The 18011-nt window shown below is 38.4% G+C and overlaps 1 protein-coding gene across 1 annotated transcript; it reads right to left on the bottom strand.

The window, feature by feature from the left end:
* Nucleotides 1–528: 528 nt before the first annotated feature.
* Nucleotides 529–1068, bottom strand: LOC101552443 (ubiquitin-40S ribosomal protein S27a). The gene has a single exon (XM_055123677.1). It carries the CDS (start codon nt 1035–1037, stop codon nt 567–569), a length of 471 nt encoding a protein of 156 aa, XP_054979652.1. The 5' UTR covers nt 1038–1068; the 3' UTR covers nt 529–566.
* Between the last annotated feature and the right edge of the window lie 16943 nt (nt 1069–18011).

An 18011-nucleotide genomic window follows, 5' to 3' on the forward strand; every position in this document is an offset into this window, starting at 1 on the left:
CCTACTTTCAACACTTAGTTCTTGTCCAGAGTGATCATTTCCAACTATTATTGTCACACTGGTTCCTTCTCTATCCTAACTGCCCCCTTCTCCCTCACACGCTTGTGTTAGCTTTCCATGAGAAATGAGTGTTTAATAGATAAAATTTAAGTCTCATATGCCATTGGAAAACATGGGCGAACAAATTAATAGGGTACTATAGGTGGACAGGAAAGGTGGTAATCATAGAAAGCCACTACAGGTGGCCCAAACAAGTAGTTAATTTTAAAGGAACCCCTTGAGTCAAGAGACCATCAGGGATTTCAGCTGCATACCCATGGGTGTTGCAAGAGAAAATGTACATTTTCCTCTTTTGCTTTTAAGTCTTATCACAATTCCTCTCATTGGGAGATTTACTCCTGACTTCTACCAAAAAAGGAATTTGGGAATATGCACTTCTGGATGTCTTTGAAGTTCTGATTCCACTGCTTTTTTTTTTTTTTTTGCTTTAAAATCACTCTTTAATCAATGAACCAAAACTTAACAGTGTTAAGAGTTCATGCCTTTTATTAACCCATACAGGTAAATTATTTGTCTTCTGGTTTGTTGAAACAGTATGTCAGACAACATTTGCCACAATAATGTCTGTCAAAGTGGCTGGCCATAAAAACTCCAGCACCACATTCATCTGAAGGGCATTCCCGGCGAAGGCGGCTGATTTTGCCATTCTCATCCACCTTGTAGTATTTCAGGACAGCCAGTTTAACCTTCTTTCTCTTATGCTTATTCTTCTTGGGAGTGGTGTAAGACTTCTTCTTCCTTTTCTTTGCACCACCCCGAAGTCTCAAAACGAGATGAAGAGTGGACTCCTTTTGGATGTTGTAGTCAGACAAAGTACGTCCATCTTCAAGTTGTTTACCAGCAAAGATCAATCTCTGTTGATCAGGTGGAATTCCTTCCTTATCCTGGATCTTGGCCTTGACATTTTCTATCGTATCCGAGGGTTCGACCTCGAGAGTGATAGTCTTCCCCGTAAGGGTTTTCACGAAAATCTGCATCTTGGCGGTGGGCCCACCGCGGATGGCGGATCGGAAAAGTGATTCCACTGCTTTTTGAGGGAGCCAATCGATGCAGAATTAAGAATAAAGCTCAAGAAAGAACTTTATTAGCAATATACCTACTGGTTATAAATGGGAGATGCATGTCTTAGAGAACCATTTTGTCTGTCTGATCACAAGAAGCAGTACATTAAAATTTCTGGGTAAAATTTTACGGTAAAATTTCAGAAAGGGCAGGTTGCAGACGATCAGATTCCTTGTGAGCTGCCCTCTGAGGCATGATCCAAAATTTTGAAAAATCTAGGGAAAGATTTCTGATTAAGGATTCAACCTACATATGATATCCTTGTATAGTTGTTTTTTTTTTTAGGACAGTAAGAGAAGAGAAACATTCTTGATATTCTCAACAGCTCACATCCATAAGAGAGTTTGCCTTTTTTTTCAGTTTTGGGTTCAATTCCTGTTGCGCTTGAGGGCTTCATCTTCAGTGATACAGAAAGGGGCAATGATGCTGCTGAGCTAAAACATTATATAGTGGAAACTTAGCTTTAAATTAGCTGGTGGAAGAGAATTGGATTCTGTCTACATTTTACCTCCTGGTTTCTTCTCAGTTTCAGATCCATTTCTGAGTGCCCTCCATATGGATCCTTGAAAGTCTCCTTCTGGATGGGTGTTCATTCAGCATTGTATGACTGAGACTTAAACCTGAAAACTTTGTAACTTTCCACATGGTGATTCAATGAAAGAATAAATTAATTTTTAAAAAGTCCCCTCTTGTATTATTTCTTTCGAGACCAATAAAGTAGTTCATTTTCTCTTATTTTTCAGATTGCATAGGAAGCTTTTGAAGCTAATTAGCATAGTGTATGATTCCAGAGTTAGAGCAATCTGAAACATATCATACTGAATGTGTGGTTGTTTCCCACTAACCATGTTTCAGATGGCAAGACCACCTCTGAGGGAAAGGCATAGTTAGAAGTTACAACCATTCCTCACTCTTTGATGACAGAATCTATTTCTCTCCTCTCCAAGTTTGTCCTCCTTAGATGTGATATTGTCCTTACAAGAAAGATAGAAAGATAGGAGTGTGTTTGTGTGTGCGTGGTGTGTGTGTGTGTGTATTTGTGTGACAATCTGATCTCCAAAGGGCTCTGTAACCAGGTGACACTAGACAGTCTCTAATTGCAAGGTCATCAGTTCATCATTCTGTGCTATTTTAAAGAATCATGGGCACTTTGGTGACTGTGGGGTGCAGTTATTTTGTACTATGCCAAAAACTTAAAAACTATTGTAAACATCTTACCTGAGCTATGAGAAAACAATTGTATAGCACAGAGAGTAGGGCATATGCCTTGCACACGGCTGACCTGGGTTTGATTCCTCTGTCTCTCTTGGAGAGCCCAGCAAACTACCAAGAGTATCCCACCCGTATGGCAGAGACTGGCAAGTTACCTGTGGCATATTCGATATGCCAAAAACAGTAACAAGTCTCACAACGGAGACGTTACTGGTGCCCGCTCGAGCAAATTGATGAACAATGGGATGAAAGTGATACAGTGCTAATAACTGTTTAATAGAAATTAAGTTTTAAAAATACCAAAAGTAGAGCTGCATGAACTTAATTGGGAGTTCTGCTAGCATGTATTAGTATGGCTTATTGCTATAATCAGATAGACTCGATTTCATCCCTCTTATTGCTGATCAGAAATTCTGGGAAGTGTGTTTTAAAAGATCCAAACAAAAAATCTTACCTAAAAGTGAGATGAGAGTCCATCCCCTGTTTTTCTTCAGAACAAGGGAAATGAAGAGAGAGAGCATTTGTCTGGTGACAGTTTATTTTAACCCAGCCATTTTCTCCATTTGTAATTTAGTCTCACTTGTGTTTTCAAAAGCATTGCCAATTCAGATAGGTTTCTCGGGCAAGGACTAACAGACAAGGTTAAATACAGCTGTTCTGATCCCACAGGATCTGAATTGGTAAAATAAACTCAGAGAGGGCTGTCTAAACCCACTTTTTAGAGACAAAATGAGTATAAACAAGTGCAAAGTCAACAGACCTTCTGGGCCAAGGTCAGAGGCAGCTTGGGGACATGGATTTACAGCAGAAGATACTGTCTGTAGTACGTTGGCTAGAAAACAGCGTAGAATTATATATTCTGGACTTAGTCATTCAGGGTATCACAAAGAAAAGTGGACCAGAATGGCATTGACCCTGTCAGCACTTTTCATAATAAATGCTTCATTTACTGGGAATTTGGCTATCAGGTTGCAGAAGATAAAAGTGACACTCAAATGCAAGGTCAAACCACAGCTTTTCTAATTCCTCTCTATTCCCTAGAAACATACTGTCCTTATGAAGAGGGTAATTGTTTTCCCAAATGGTGCCTCAGTCTCTAGTGATTTAGAAAGTACTTTCACACACATTATCTCATTGCTTGGTATGTATGACCTCGCTCAGTGTCATTTGCTAGTTTTCAGCATTTTCTTCTCCCCTCCAGTCTGCATTAGTTTTAGTGTGACCTAATAGATATCATTGTCATTTAACTGTTCCAGGTGCCTCTAGCAAGCCCCACAGACTGTAAGCATTTTAGCTCTAGCCACTTAGTTAAGAATCCCTCCATCTTCCTAGGTTTTCATTTCTTTATATGAAAGTCCTAGCTGTGTTGTCAGAATTGTGGTAACCCCTCTCATTAGCTCATAAGATCATAAGAATGAGAGACTATGTGCCCATGAGACTTTTCTATTCTGCGTGGGGATATAAATTAGCATGACTTTATGTTGGCTTTAAATAACAAAATTTTAAATGTATGGTTCATTTATATGCAGAAAATGCAATATCTAATAAATCATTTATTCTCATGAGAGTCACTTAAGCAAAAACAGGCAACAATGTTAATCATAATTTGAAGCATGCCAAAAACCTGTGATAGTTTAAACTGAAACTGGTAGTGACAGGAGGAAATGAGAGAGGGCCAGATTAGACCAGTATGTGAAGGTCAAGAGGATGGTCCTGATAATCATCTCAATGACCTAAAGATAATTATCACAGTGTCTTGCTCTTTCTCACCCTCTTCCATCCCTGCATTTAAACCCAGTAAAAATTTCATACTCAGTTCTCTAGTAAATAAGTTATAAGGAGAGAATGATAGTTGAATTGAGTCTCTGTATGACCCAGCAATTCCACTCCTGGGATTATACACCAAAGGTCCAAAAGCACAAAGCAGAAAAGACATGTACTCCTTTGTTCACTGCAGCATTATTCACAATAGACAAAATCTAGAAACAACCCAAATACCCAAGAACATATGACTAGATAAACAAACTCTGGTACACAATGGAATACTACTCAGCCATAAGAAAAGATAAGATCATGCAATTTTCTGATACATGGATAGATCTGAAAATATCATGCTTAGTGAAATGAGTCAGAGGGAGAAAGACAGACACAGAACAATTTCACTGTTATCTGGGATATAAATAAACATAGGAGGGGAATAATGCCCAAATATGTATCATTCATGGAGTGACTGGGAAAGTCCCAAGACTCTCTCTCTCTCGACGCCTGCTTTCAGTGGTCTCGGGCTGCTTCCCCATCTGGGATGGCCGATGCAATGGGCAGATGAAGGAGGAAAGGAGGGTCAGGCTGGTTGATCAGTTTTCGTTTATTCCATCCTCCCCACGCACCTGTTCCAGTCTTGCTAAGCTCCCCATTCCAGTCTCACACTACCCTTCGTTCCTGTCTCCTCCTATCTTTCCCGATCATCTCTCTGCACTCCATCTCACTGCCTTGGTCTATCTCTTGCCTCTCACTCGCCTACTCCTGCATTCTTCCCCTACATTCTTCTCCCTCTGTCCCCCTTGCTAGTCTCTCTGCACTCCATCTTGCTGCCCTGGTCTCTCTCCCGCCTCTCACCAACTCTCCACATTGGGGGTAGACACCACACCCCATCCTGTAGCAAAATCAACATATCAAAAGCCCTTCCTGATCTCCCATCAGGCTCAAGGGTGGAAATACCACCTATGGCACTTTGGCATATCACTGAGAAAGGCTGAGGGATGAGAGGGAAAATGGGGACACTCGTGGCAAGAAGAGGACACTGGTGAAGGAATTAGTGTTGGAACATTGTATACCTGAAACTCAATTACAAATATATTTGATGGTGAGTCAATAAAAATGTGGTTTTTTTTTTTTTACAAGGAAAGTTATATATGGAGAAGAATGCCTATCTAACTCAAGAACCCTGTTCAGGAGACCTTTTCATACTGCAGGAGCTCTCCTGCTCTTTTCCTTTCCTTCTGTCCTTCTAAATTAATTATTTTCTGATTTGGCCATTTTATTACTAGTCCCTTGTATCCAGTTTTGACCACTTGAAGGACAAAACCTGAGTGCACTGCAGTATAGTACAGTCCTACAAGGGAATCTACGCACTTACTACAGAGCAATGGATTTATATTTTTTTTACTTTAGTAGAAGCTTCATGCCATATTTCTGAGAGAAAAGGAATCACAACAAAGCATGTTGGATGTCACACTACTCATGTGAAAATTGGGGCAAGTCCAGAACCTCCTGGCCCAAAAGTCTTGTCTTCACAGAAACAGCCCAGCCACCAAAAGGATTTTTGCAAAGCAATTTTATTTGCAAAGCAATTTTGCAAAGCAATTTTATTCTTTTCTCAACTTTTGTCATGCATTAAGCAAAATTCCAAGGCTGGGGCAATAGTACAGTGGTTAGGGCACTTGTCTTGTATGTAGCCTATCTAGGTTCAATCCTCAACACCACACATGGTTTCTCAGGTCAACCAGGAATGATTCCTAAGCATTCCTGGGTATGTTCCAACCTCCCACTCCCCCGGCCCCAAAAATAAAAAGAGTATTTCATACTAACCCAAAGAACCACATCTGGAAGTCTGAGATGTACTCTTACTTTTTTCATTTTATTCCTGGCCCCTCACACTAGAATAGCTCCTAGAGTCTTTCTCTCCCCAAATACTCTTTTACAGACAGACAGTCACAAATTTTCTTTCCAAATTTCTCAACCACTTAACTTTTGATGCCTCTTCCCCTTTTTCCATTTGTTCTTTCTCCTTACTATACTATGAATAACAGGGTGGTTGGGAGCGGGCGGGAGGGGGGCGGTGAGGGAGTGTGTGTGAATGAAAATGTGTGTGAATACAATATTCTGGGAGCAGGAAGAAAAGAAATGAATTGCAAATTGGTGATTGACTCGTCTAATAATATTTCACCTTGCAATTATTTCAAAATTTCAAAATTATTATGCTTAGGGGGCTGGAAAGATAGTACAAAGGATAAGGCACTTGCTTTGCCTGCACTCAACCCTGGTTCAATCTCATGCCTCATGCATAGTCTCTTGAGTACTACTGAAGTGATCCCTGAGCAAACATGAGTAAGCTTAGATCTCTGCTGGTATGACCCAAAACCAACCATAACAGAACTCACAAAAATAATTGTTCTTACATACGGTGTGGGTCTTCCAAAGAGGAATCAAAAGATCTATACTTGGAATATCACGTTTCACTCAAGTGAGAGAAAAAATCCGGAGTTCCGACCTCTGTTGATGATCGAGAATCAGGGACTCAATTCTCCTTTGCCAAGGTATGGAAAATCAGATGGGCCAGACACATAATGTGATTTGGAGATGACCCATGGACTAGAGCTGTTACCGACTGGATTCCACAGGACGTCAAAAGACCACATGTCCACCCACCTACGAGATGGTAAGACTTCTTCATCAAGACCCTGAATGAATGGTTTGAGGCTCTTCATGTTCCTGGAGCGAGCAGACACCATTGGGCTACACTAGCACATGACAGGGATGAATGGAGATGTTACTGGCACCTGCTTGAGCATATCAATGAGCAACGGGATGACAAGTGACAAGTGACATATTGTGTCCATAAAGGTATCTGCAAAGATGATGACAAAATTCTTAACAGTAATGACCTCAGGGCTTTGCTTTGAATTTTTCTTTGAATTTCATCTCTGAATTATTTTCTATAAACATGCTTTGTTTATAATTAGAAATTGGAAATAAGATCAAATACTCAAGCACAAAATATTTTAAATATTTTAAATAGTACATACAGTTTTTTAAATAATATAAGTATTTAATAATATAATATAGTATTTTAAATAATATAACAATAAATATTATAAATAGTATATAGTACAGTATCTAATAATATAATATAGTATTTAAAATAATATAACAATAAATATTATAAATAGTATATACATACAGTATAATAGTTCATAAAAAATGTATGTATTTTTTTTTTTATTGAATCACCAAGTGGAGGGTTACATAGTTCTCAGGATTATGTCAGTTATACAATACTCAAACACCCTTCCCTTCACCAGTGCCCATCTTCCATCACCAACCCCCCCAGTATATCTGCCGCCCCCTCCCACCTCCCCGGTCCCTACCCTTGTACGTGATAAGTTTCACTTCGTTTACGCTTTATCTCGATTACATTCCATGTTTCAACACACAACTCACTACCGTTGCTGGGGTTTCCCCCCAAAAAGAAAAAGACAGTCCTATTGCCAAGGAAGCATTTGATAGTTCTCCATTGCTAAGAATATAGAGATATTAAATCCCGCTGTTTGTTACATAACTTTTCTTTTTCCCCCTTGCCCAGTGCCACCGAGTTCATGCCCGTTTAGTAATCGCCACGCTGTCTGACAAAGGGAAAAAAAACCGAAGAGGATGGTTATTTCCCGTCATCAGCCGGCGTGGGGCTCTGGCTTAGTTGATAGTCTAGTAGAGTGTCTGCAAGCAGTTTCTGGAACCAAAGGTCTTGCGCTGGTATCGAGCAGGATGGAAGAACCCAAAAGCGCGCCCTTGGACTCCAAGCAGCCCACTGAACTAATTCCGGCACGGGATCGGAGACCCCACGGCGGGCTGCGAGAGTGGAAACCAGGAATTCCCCAATTCTTTTAACCTCTCTCTCTCAATCCCTCCCTCCCAAGCACAGCGCAGGGTCCACGGCTTTCTGAGTGCAAAATGGAGACGTCGAACCTCTCTCTAGGTTTCTCCATCTTATGAGCACCATAAAAGGGTAAAAGTTTATAGTGATGTTATTTCTGGTTGTACTTTCCCTGGACTTTATACAGAAACCCAAAACCGCTCGGCCGCAGCCGCGGCCGCGTGACCTAATGTCATCTTAGTATCAGCAATATGTAATGGTTCCTTCTTAATGGGTCGGACTTTTGTGGGAGATCCTAACAAGAATAGTAAGTCTTTTGCTGAAATATTGAAGGCAATCAAAGTGGTAGCCATCTCTCTAGACTGAACTAAGCTATATCCCCATGCCGGCTGAGAAGAAATATCCTTCTTTCTCGGGAAGAAACGCGGCGTGGTGTCAAACATAGTGTGATGTCCATTAAGCAAACAGACCTGGTGGCGTGGGAATGGGATATAAGGGGGAAAAATTATGTACATGGAACAGCGGGACGCTGGTGGAATCTCGAGCCGGAAAAATGTATGTATTTTAAATGTACATACAGTTGAACTGTCTTATCATGTTTTCAACCTTATTAAGCTCAATAGTTCAGAAATTATTTGCTAGAGTTGGACTGTTTCTTAACAAGGATTTAACACTCCCATATATTACTAATTTGTTATTTTATATATATCCCATATATAACTAATTTGTTATTTTACTACAAATCTACCATCTTAATTTGTGAGTCCACTCCAAATCTACCATCTTAATTTGTGAGTCCGCTCCATTGTGATTTGTACAGCATCTACTGTATAACAAAAATTATTCAACAGTTTAACTGGGATGGATTTATTCAATTGCCATTATGTTTAAGAAACACTGGTGAAGAGGAAGTTAACATAGGTGAGTATGTTTGTATCCATTTCAATCTTTCTTTTGCCAATGCATATCTCTGAACTGCTTTCTAAATTGGAAGTGTTTTCATCATTAGAACTCAGACAAATTTCTCTGAACATCCAAGTGCCTGCCTGCACTGTAGTCAACTGCATTCTGACTCATGAGTCTTCTTTTAGCTCAGGGACTTTTCTTGTTTTGTTTTGCTTTGTTTTAGGGCCACACACAGTGGTTGTCAGGGATTACTCCTGTTCTGTACCCAGTGATTACTCCTGGCGATGGTGAGAGTTCATATGGGGTGCCAGGGAGTGAAACCAGGTCGACCTTGTGCAAGGCAAGCAGTGCCCTACTAGCTGTACTATCTCTCTGGCCCCAAGCCAAGGTAATTTTGAAAAGGAGTTTGTGACACCTTTCTTGCCTTTGGGGCATTGTCCTATGCTTGCTAAAGACTCATTCCAGACAATTGATTCCCAGTTCCTGAGAAAGGAAAGTGTTAAATGCTCCACCCAGAAACAACAAATAGCACCCAAGCGTATGATTTAAAATCTTACCCTGAACTTCTAAAATGATGGCTTTGTCACCTGACGTTATATCTACTTCTCAAACTTCCTTCAGCTACTGGAACAGCTGTAGTCATAGAGACCATGAAAGCATCTTTCTTTGTGGAAAGAAATAACTACTTTTTGAAATCCCAAAGGATCTGGAAAAACTAAAGAAGTTGATTAGAAACAGTCTTTAATAAACTGGATAAAGAACAGAACATTCAGAGAGAGAGAGAAAATGTTCAAACTAAGTGAAAATTGCTGACTTTGTGGTACCAGGTTCACATGCCAGAGGCACCCCTTTCAGGAGATTTAAATATTAAGTAGAACTCTAACAAATATAGTTGGGTTCATATTTTTTTTCTTTTCTTTTATTCTTTAAAATCATTGAGGAGTGTCACTTGAGGAGCTTCCAGTTATAAATGACTGAATAATCCCTACTAAACTACTACTAGGATATAACAAGATCCCTTTATTTCTTATTTACTTAGTGTGACTTAGACAATGTCACTTTATCTTTTAGGAAATAGATTGACTTGGCCAGAAGCCAGACTGTTCTGTCCCTGAAGGATGAATTCAACAGTCACTTACCCAGAGATGCCTTCCCTGACCTCATCAGCTCCACTCATTCACGTTCTCTACCTCCCCATCACTGGCCAATGTCAGGCATTTACAAATGTTTACAGTATTACCAAATGGCTATTAAAAAGATAGTAAAACAATGTATTCTAGAGAATATTTTGGAGTTATTTATTATATAAAAATACAAAGAATATAATACAAATGTCACATAGTCTCCACTGAAATTTACAATAGTAAATTAAAATATACAAAATTAAAAACTAAGAATTCACCTTTCACAGTCTTTTTCAAAGAGAATCATGCAGTATTTTCTTTTTAAAAAGTTTATATGCATGTAATGGTATTCATAAATATAGTTATATACACATTTTAATAAATTATTTTATACACATGACTTTCATCATGAAAGATATATCTTTGAGATTGTTTCATACCAGTGTACATAATTCTACTTAATTCTAGTGATTCACACTGGTATATTATATCAATACTATTTTATTTGTATTTTATCATTTATCAATGGTCCTTTATAAATTGATATTTATTTTTCCAATTTTACATTATCACTAGTGATTCTTAATACACTAATAAAATTCTCATATACTAATACTCATTTCTAAAATACAACATTACATTTTTGGGCTGTATTTATATTTTATTATTATCCCAGAAAATTCCCACTTCTTAGAGGATTGGTCTTCACTAACTTTGTAAATCCCCAAATACAGATGCTTGTTAAATGTTATATAAAGGAATGAAAGAAAAATTCTGCTAGTAAACATCTACCTGTTCTTAGTTTTAATGTCAAAGGGCCACATACTGCACTGTTCAGGGTCTTCTCTTGACTCTGCTCAGGGAGGAGTCCTGGCAGTGCTCAGGGCACCGTATGGGTTGTTGGGAATAGAGCACTGGCTGGTTATCTGCAAGGCAAACACCTTGTCTGCTGGGCTATCTCTCTGACTCCCAACAATGATTTTTGTTAGGCATCTACTTTATGCTGCTTATTATGGCTCTGTGGCCAAGAATTGAAGTGGGAAAACAATGTTGTCAAATGTTGGTGAATGCCACAGGAACATACAAATTAAGTGCCACAAAGCAATCAGAGCAAGTCAGGTAAGATTTCTTAAAAGTGGTGTAGGGTTAAAAATGAACAATATAGTACTAGTTTACTAGTTTTTGGGCAGGGAAGCCTGATTTGTAGCTTGACTTGTAGCAAATACCAATGTCCATGGCCATTTTCTAATCACGAATTTATTTGAAAATTGTCTCATAGGCCACACAAGCCTTGTTCAGCATAACACTGAATAAAGGCTTATCCGGCAAACCTCTAGAACACCCAACTTCCTCCGCCGATCTCCACAACCTCCCAAGTGAAAACAGTACTTCCATTTTACCTCCCCTCCCATACACCCCAAGGGTAAAATCAAGTGTTCTTGAGAGGTCTCAGCGAGAAAGTCAGGGCTTTCTAGACTCATGTAAACAGGCATACAACTGCCCTGACCTATTGTACACGCTTCATGTCCAGTCTCGCTGATCATCAAGGAGTCCATTCCTTTCTTAGAAGCCTCTTTGTTTCCTAGTTCATTGCTAAAACTGCTTAATTCTTCACAAATACTTCCAGACCAGTGTTGTTGAATCAGAAATCTCTCAGGAAGAGAAGGAAAGCAAATGGAGATGGCATGTTATGAAAAGCTTAACCTCTAACCAAGTTTACATGACCTGAAGTGTCAACATATATTAAGATATTAAATTTACATCAGAAATATAAGACCTGCAGTATGAAAGATGAGTCAGAGTATATTTTAAGAATGGACACATGTTGAAATTATATTTTCCTCTGGAGCCAGGAAACAAACTGTGTCAGCTGTGCCATGAGAAGGTATAATTACAGGATCCTGTTTCAGTTGCCCAAATTGGAGTAACATACATGTTTCTGGAAGGGTGGATTTACAGGAATTAATTAATCTTAGCCCAGAGTGTTTTTAGCACGATTATTTGGCTTTGAGGAACTCCGTTTATCATAAATCTCAAGGACAAATTAAAACAACCCAGCCAAAAAAAAATCATATTCATCTCTGGGGATTTGAAATGTATTTTCCCAAGTAAAATTTCAATGTACAATATACTCATTCAACACATCCAGACTTGCAAACCAGTGTGAGATCCTAATTTTCCACTCAAAATAGACTATGAAATCTAGTATGTCATAAGTCCCCTTGGAGAATTAAGTAGTGCATTTTATGATTAAAATAAAGAAAGAGGAACCATAGAAATAAAATTTAACCAAGCTGACATGAAATCAATAAAAAATGCTTTGTAATTATTATTTAAATTCAAAATCTTACCCCCAAAATGTAAAACCAAACAATGGGCCAAAGAGACAGTACAGGGCATTAGGAACAGACCTGGGTCTAACCCCCATCACTGCACTGCTTGGTGGTCTCCCAAGCACCTCGAGCAGTAACCCCCAAACACAGAGCCAAGAGTAAGACCTGGGCACTGCTGGGTATGGAACTCGCAACAACAACAACAAAGCAAAAATAATGAAGAATATCAATGCACTATCACTAAAAATTAGCAGAACATTCATTCTACTTTTTCTAGGGAATATTTCAGACATAGAAATTGTTAATTACCAAAAATAAAGAGTGCTGTGTTTAAGATAAAGCACAAAAGAGGAGCCAAGAAATAAATGACAGCTGGGTTAGCTAACTACGGACACACTATTTCTAGCTAGGAATAGTTTCAGCACTAACCAAGATAGTCTCAGTATCCTGGGTTCACATAGGTCCAGAACTTGGGATTTTATGTCATCTTGAGATTCATAATTTTGTATTTGAAATTATTTTTTAAGTGAAGTCTAATAAGGGGCTGGAGCGATAGCACAGCGGGTAAAGGATTTGCCTTGCACGCGGCAGACCCAGGTTCGAATCCCAGCATTCCATATGGTCCCCCGAGCACTGCCAGGAGTAATTCCTGTGTGCATGAGCCAGGAGTAACCCCTGTGCATCGCCGGGTGTAACCTAAAAACAAAACAAACAAACAAATAAATGAAGTCTAATAAGTAAACCCGCCTTCCCAGAGGGACACAGCTACCACTGCACCATTACCTGGTGACTCATAACTTGACCGTTCTCCTTTTCCTCTTCTCTTCCCAGGGATTACTGCTGCCCTGCTCCCTGTTGGAATTTAGGCGTTGAAGGACTGGAGTAAAGCTAATGCACCTAACATCATCTTGCAACAAGGTGTGACAGCTATCACCTATACCCTATCTGGTAGCATTACAGTGAATTAGGCAGTGACTTGATGAGATGGAGATCTTTTCACATACCAATTAAGGTACAGAGTATATGCCAATAAAGAGGATGCAAATAAATAAATTAATTAAATAAAGAGGATGCAGTTCCTTCCATCACCCATCAGCATTGAGTTGGGGAAGTCATCTTGTAGGGAAGGGAAATTAATTGTCATGACTTTGGAAGGCACATATGTCAGTGGCTCAATATATAATTAGTGACTTTTATTTGCCTATTACACGTCATTATCTTCCCTTAATTATCTCTATACACTTATACTACAACAAAGTGTTAACAGTTTCAGTTATTTAATCATTTGCTTATTAGCTAAATCTCTGTGCCTAGATTATCACCTCTTGTTCCAGACCAAGAATTAGTAAATGCCCAATGGAAAAAGCAGGCACTGAAGTCTTTTGCCTTTTCTCTTCAATCTTAGTCCCTAAGGGTTGGTTGCATTGGAAGCACTTGAAAAAGAATTTTCCCTTGTTATTTTATTTTCCAATGGGAACAATAAATATGCCACAGCCTATTCTGTCATAGCTTAAATGATAGATGATATAGTTTGATGCCACAAACTAAACAACAGTTACTCCAAAAAAATAAATGTACTCAACCATTCTAGAATCTCACTATGGTTTTGAGTTCAAAACTGTATTTTAGTTATTTGGCATTAAACAGTTTCACATTAGTTCTTTACATTAACTTATGATTTTGAGCACTTCATAGACATTTTATATGTTTAATACCACATAATTCTAACATTTATAAGAAACATTTTTATAAGAATGTGTTATATCAAAATTCTTCTAGGCTTGTATTGTCTGTGTGGATAGTATATTGGGAAGTTCTATGTGTAGAATTTTTTAAATTAATAATTTATTTTCAAGGAAGATTGTCATAAGCCTATGAAATACACTCTTCTTTCTGTGTGAAATTAAAGTACATAAATATAAAAAATTTAAAGTGAATATTTCTTTGTCCTTTAAAAATGAGCTATATTTAGAATTGTGCCTTTGACTTGTATAGAAGGAGGCAACATAAGGAAGTTGTTCTAAATTTACCATTTTATTTGTTGCAGAAATATTGTTGAGGATGTTGATCTCCATGAGAATTCTCAGGAAATGTTATTCTCAGATCTCAGTATCAGTTATGCATCTCTGAAAAAAAATAGTGGTTGCATTTTTAGACATCTAAACATTGTCATCAATTATGTCTCATATTGTTTGGTAAGTAGAAAACTCAGAGTCAAATGTGCAACCCACTTCAGGAAATATGGAATCTAGCTAGCTGATCAGACTGCAAAAAGACTGAAATGATTGATATTTATCTACATGTATCATTTTATTTTCATAGAGTAAGACACTATGACAGTACTACAGTGCTACAGTAAGACAGAAAGAGAAAATGAAGGAGTAAATGTAAACTGATAGTACAGAGAACTACAGATGGGGTATAATGCATTCTTTAAATTTAAAATAACTACCAAAGAAATTATAGAAAATTGTAATGTAGAATTCATGTTGAAATAGAAAAATATTTATGACTTACTTATGCAGAGTATTCCATATAGTTGTATGATAAAAGGGCTAATCTTCTTACCATAGGTTATTGTTGAGGATCAATCTTTCTTTCCATTTGCCTGAATGATTGAATATTTTAAATATTTTAATTAGTCCCAAACAAAATTATTTCCATTGAAAATTAGTCTTTAATACCCATAATCACAATTTCTTATAACTTGCAAAAAATTTTAATTCATTTGTTCTTCTCAAATGGCAGAACTGATATTATATTGCACACAAAAACACACATGCAGGAAAGATACAGACCAAATGATTCATTCCAAAGTATATATGAATATAATTTCTTAGCAATGACCTAAAGTTATCATCAGTTATACTCAATTATAGAATTAGCCAACTACATATAATTAATTACTCAATTACATTAATAGTCTTAAACTTTGTACTTTAGAAAACAAAATTAAGGCGCCTAAAGACTTTGACTCCAGAGATGTAACACATTCGGGCATCCAGCGCAGCATCCGATAGCGATGTATTGGGACTGCGAACTGGGCTACAACTCTGTGCTGCCGGGGGTGGACTTTTTTCCTCCCCACCCTGCCTTCCTGCACGGAAAGCGGCGGCCTGGCGGCACCCACATGGCAGGCGCCATCTTCTGTGACTCCAAACCCACAGGTATTCGGTTTTTACTTTTGGGGCTCCCAGGAACTCATGGGAAGGGGGCGTAACCGGAATGCCCTCGGCCCAGATAAATCCGGAGCCGCTGAGTGCGAATCGGACCCTCTGCGCCTAAAGACTTTGAATTCAGAGACTTCTTACAGCAATGCACTGGGACTGTGAGCTGGGCTATGTAATTTCTGGCAGAATTTTCCCTGGACTTTATACAGAAATCCAAAACCGCGCGGAAGCTGCTGTGTCCGCGCGACTTAACATTTATAATTGTCAGCAATGTGAAACGGTTCCTTTTGAACAGGTCTGACTTGGGGGGGAACTCCAAATAATAACAGTAAGTTTTTGTTGAAATATTGAAGGTTTTTAATGTAGCAGCCACCTCTCTGGACTGTGAACTAAGTAAAAGCCCCACGCTGGCCGATGCGGAGTGGCGTACACCATACTATGAGGTGTGGGAAGGAGGATGAGGGGGAAAAAGAAAAAAAAAAAAGGAAAAGGAAAAAGGAAAAAAAAATGAGAGAGATAGAGAGAGTTATGTACTTGTAGCAGTGGGGCTACATATCTCTTCATTTCCAGCAATGAAAAACTAATTATCAAATGTAGTAGATCTGTCTCTCTTGGTTGGAAACTCCAACAACTATAGTGAGTTTTGTGTTGAATTATGGAATGTAATCAAGGTAAAGAAAAAATGAAGTGAAATTCATTAGTTATACAGTAGGGGGTAGGGGGTGGGGGCGGGGGGTATACTGGGGTTTCTGGTGGTGGAATATGGGCACTGGTGAAGGGATGGGTGTTTGAATATTGTATAACTGACATATAAACCTGAGAACTTTGTAACTTTCCACATGGTGATTTAATAAAAAGTTTTAAAAAAATTTTTAAAAAAATTAAAAAAAAGAAAACAAAATTAAATCTAGTGTCACTTACCTAAATACCCTACTGTAATTACTCTAGAATTACTACATTAAAGTTTTAGAATCATATTGTTGAATGGTATTTTTTTTTTATTTTTGGGTCACACCCGGCAATGCACAGGGGTCACTCCTGGCTTTGCACTAAGGAATTACCCCTGGCAGGGCTCAGGGAACCATATGGGATCCTGGAAATAAAACCTGAGTTGTCTGCATGCAAGGCAAACCCCCTACCCGCTGTGCTATCACTCCAGCCCTGAATGGTATTTTTATAACACAAGAATACACAGTGCCTCACCTCAGACCCTTCTTAATACTGAGGGGTCAACTAAGGCCTCTGCTACCTTTATAAAGTTGGTATGCTGAGTGGTCGAGACAATAAAAGAAGTGGCAGAGCAAGTATAAGCCTCAGCATTTTAAAAGTAACTCTTGTCCTCGGTTCTCACCTTAATTGCTAACTCAAGCAGTCAGCCTAACCTATTTTCTGAATCCACTTTAAACACGGTAAGGTTCTGTTCTGAGGTCTGCAAACCTCATACCCACCATTCTGCTCTCATCTTTATTTATTTACTCTGTTTGATAGAAAGAGACTAGCAAATGATAGATATGTGGGAAGTAGAAGGTAGATATATAGAAGAACATTAACTAGAAGAAATGATTCATTTTTTACAAATCAAATATCAGATTGATACCACTACATGAGATATATATGTGTCACATAAGTTAGATGGATGTGTTAACTTCATTTTGTGCTGGTAATGAATACTACATCTTGAATCTATCTTGAGACTGAAACTCTGCAGCTAGAGTCTAGTTTTACAGATCTCTTATCTGGTTGCTTTTTTAAGAGAACTTCGTTTTTTGCTGATCTCACTGTAACTTATTTTTAGTATCTTTCTGTAGCCTTTATATCTTGGTTTCTCTACTTCCATCATGGTTTCTCATTGGTCATGAAAGACCTCACCATCACTGAGAGGACCCATTCTTTTTACTCCTTTGTTAGGAATCTGTGGTTGTCACCAGTAGGGACAACAGAAGAGAGGCAACAATAGTTGGAGACTGAAAATAGGGGAGATAGTTCTGGATTTTAATGTATAAACAGGCTTGATTCTCTGAATTATTTGTGCAGGTTGTAACTTGAATAAAGATGCTCATGATTAAGTTCCCTGGTCTCTGCCAAGCCCTTTCTCCCTTGGTACCATAGCTAGTGCTAAATACTCACAACTACAAAACTCCAGCGGTTACTCAAGCCTATTCTTACAAGTTTCCAACCCCAACCCTGACCCTCATAAAATAAAAAAAGACCTAGAGGAACTCACCTGCATTCATAAATCAACACCACACTCACCCATCCCCAAATATATCAGAATGGTATGTTACATGAAAAGACTTCAAAGTCACATTCCTAATGATGCTCTATGAAATGAAGAAATCAAAGGGAAAAAACTCCAACAAAGACAAAGTATGAGACAAACCAGAAGAAAAATGACGTTAAGGAATATAAATGTACTGAAAATACAAAAAAGGAATGAGCTATCAAAAAAGACTCTGAAAATGAATCAGTGAGCTCAGAGATCAAGTACTAGAAA

Source organism: Sorex araneus, chromosome 1 (assembly GCF_027595985.1).
Source record: "Sorex araneus isolate mSorAra2 chromosome 1, mSorAra2.pri, whole genome shotgun sequence".
Taxonomy (NCBI): Eukaryota; Metazoa; Chordata; class Mammalia; order Eulipotyphla; family Soricidae; genus Sorex; species Sorex araneus.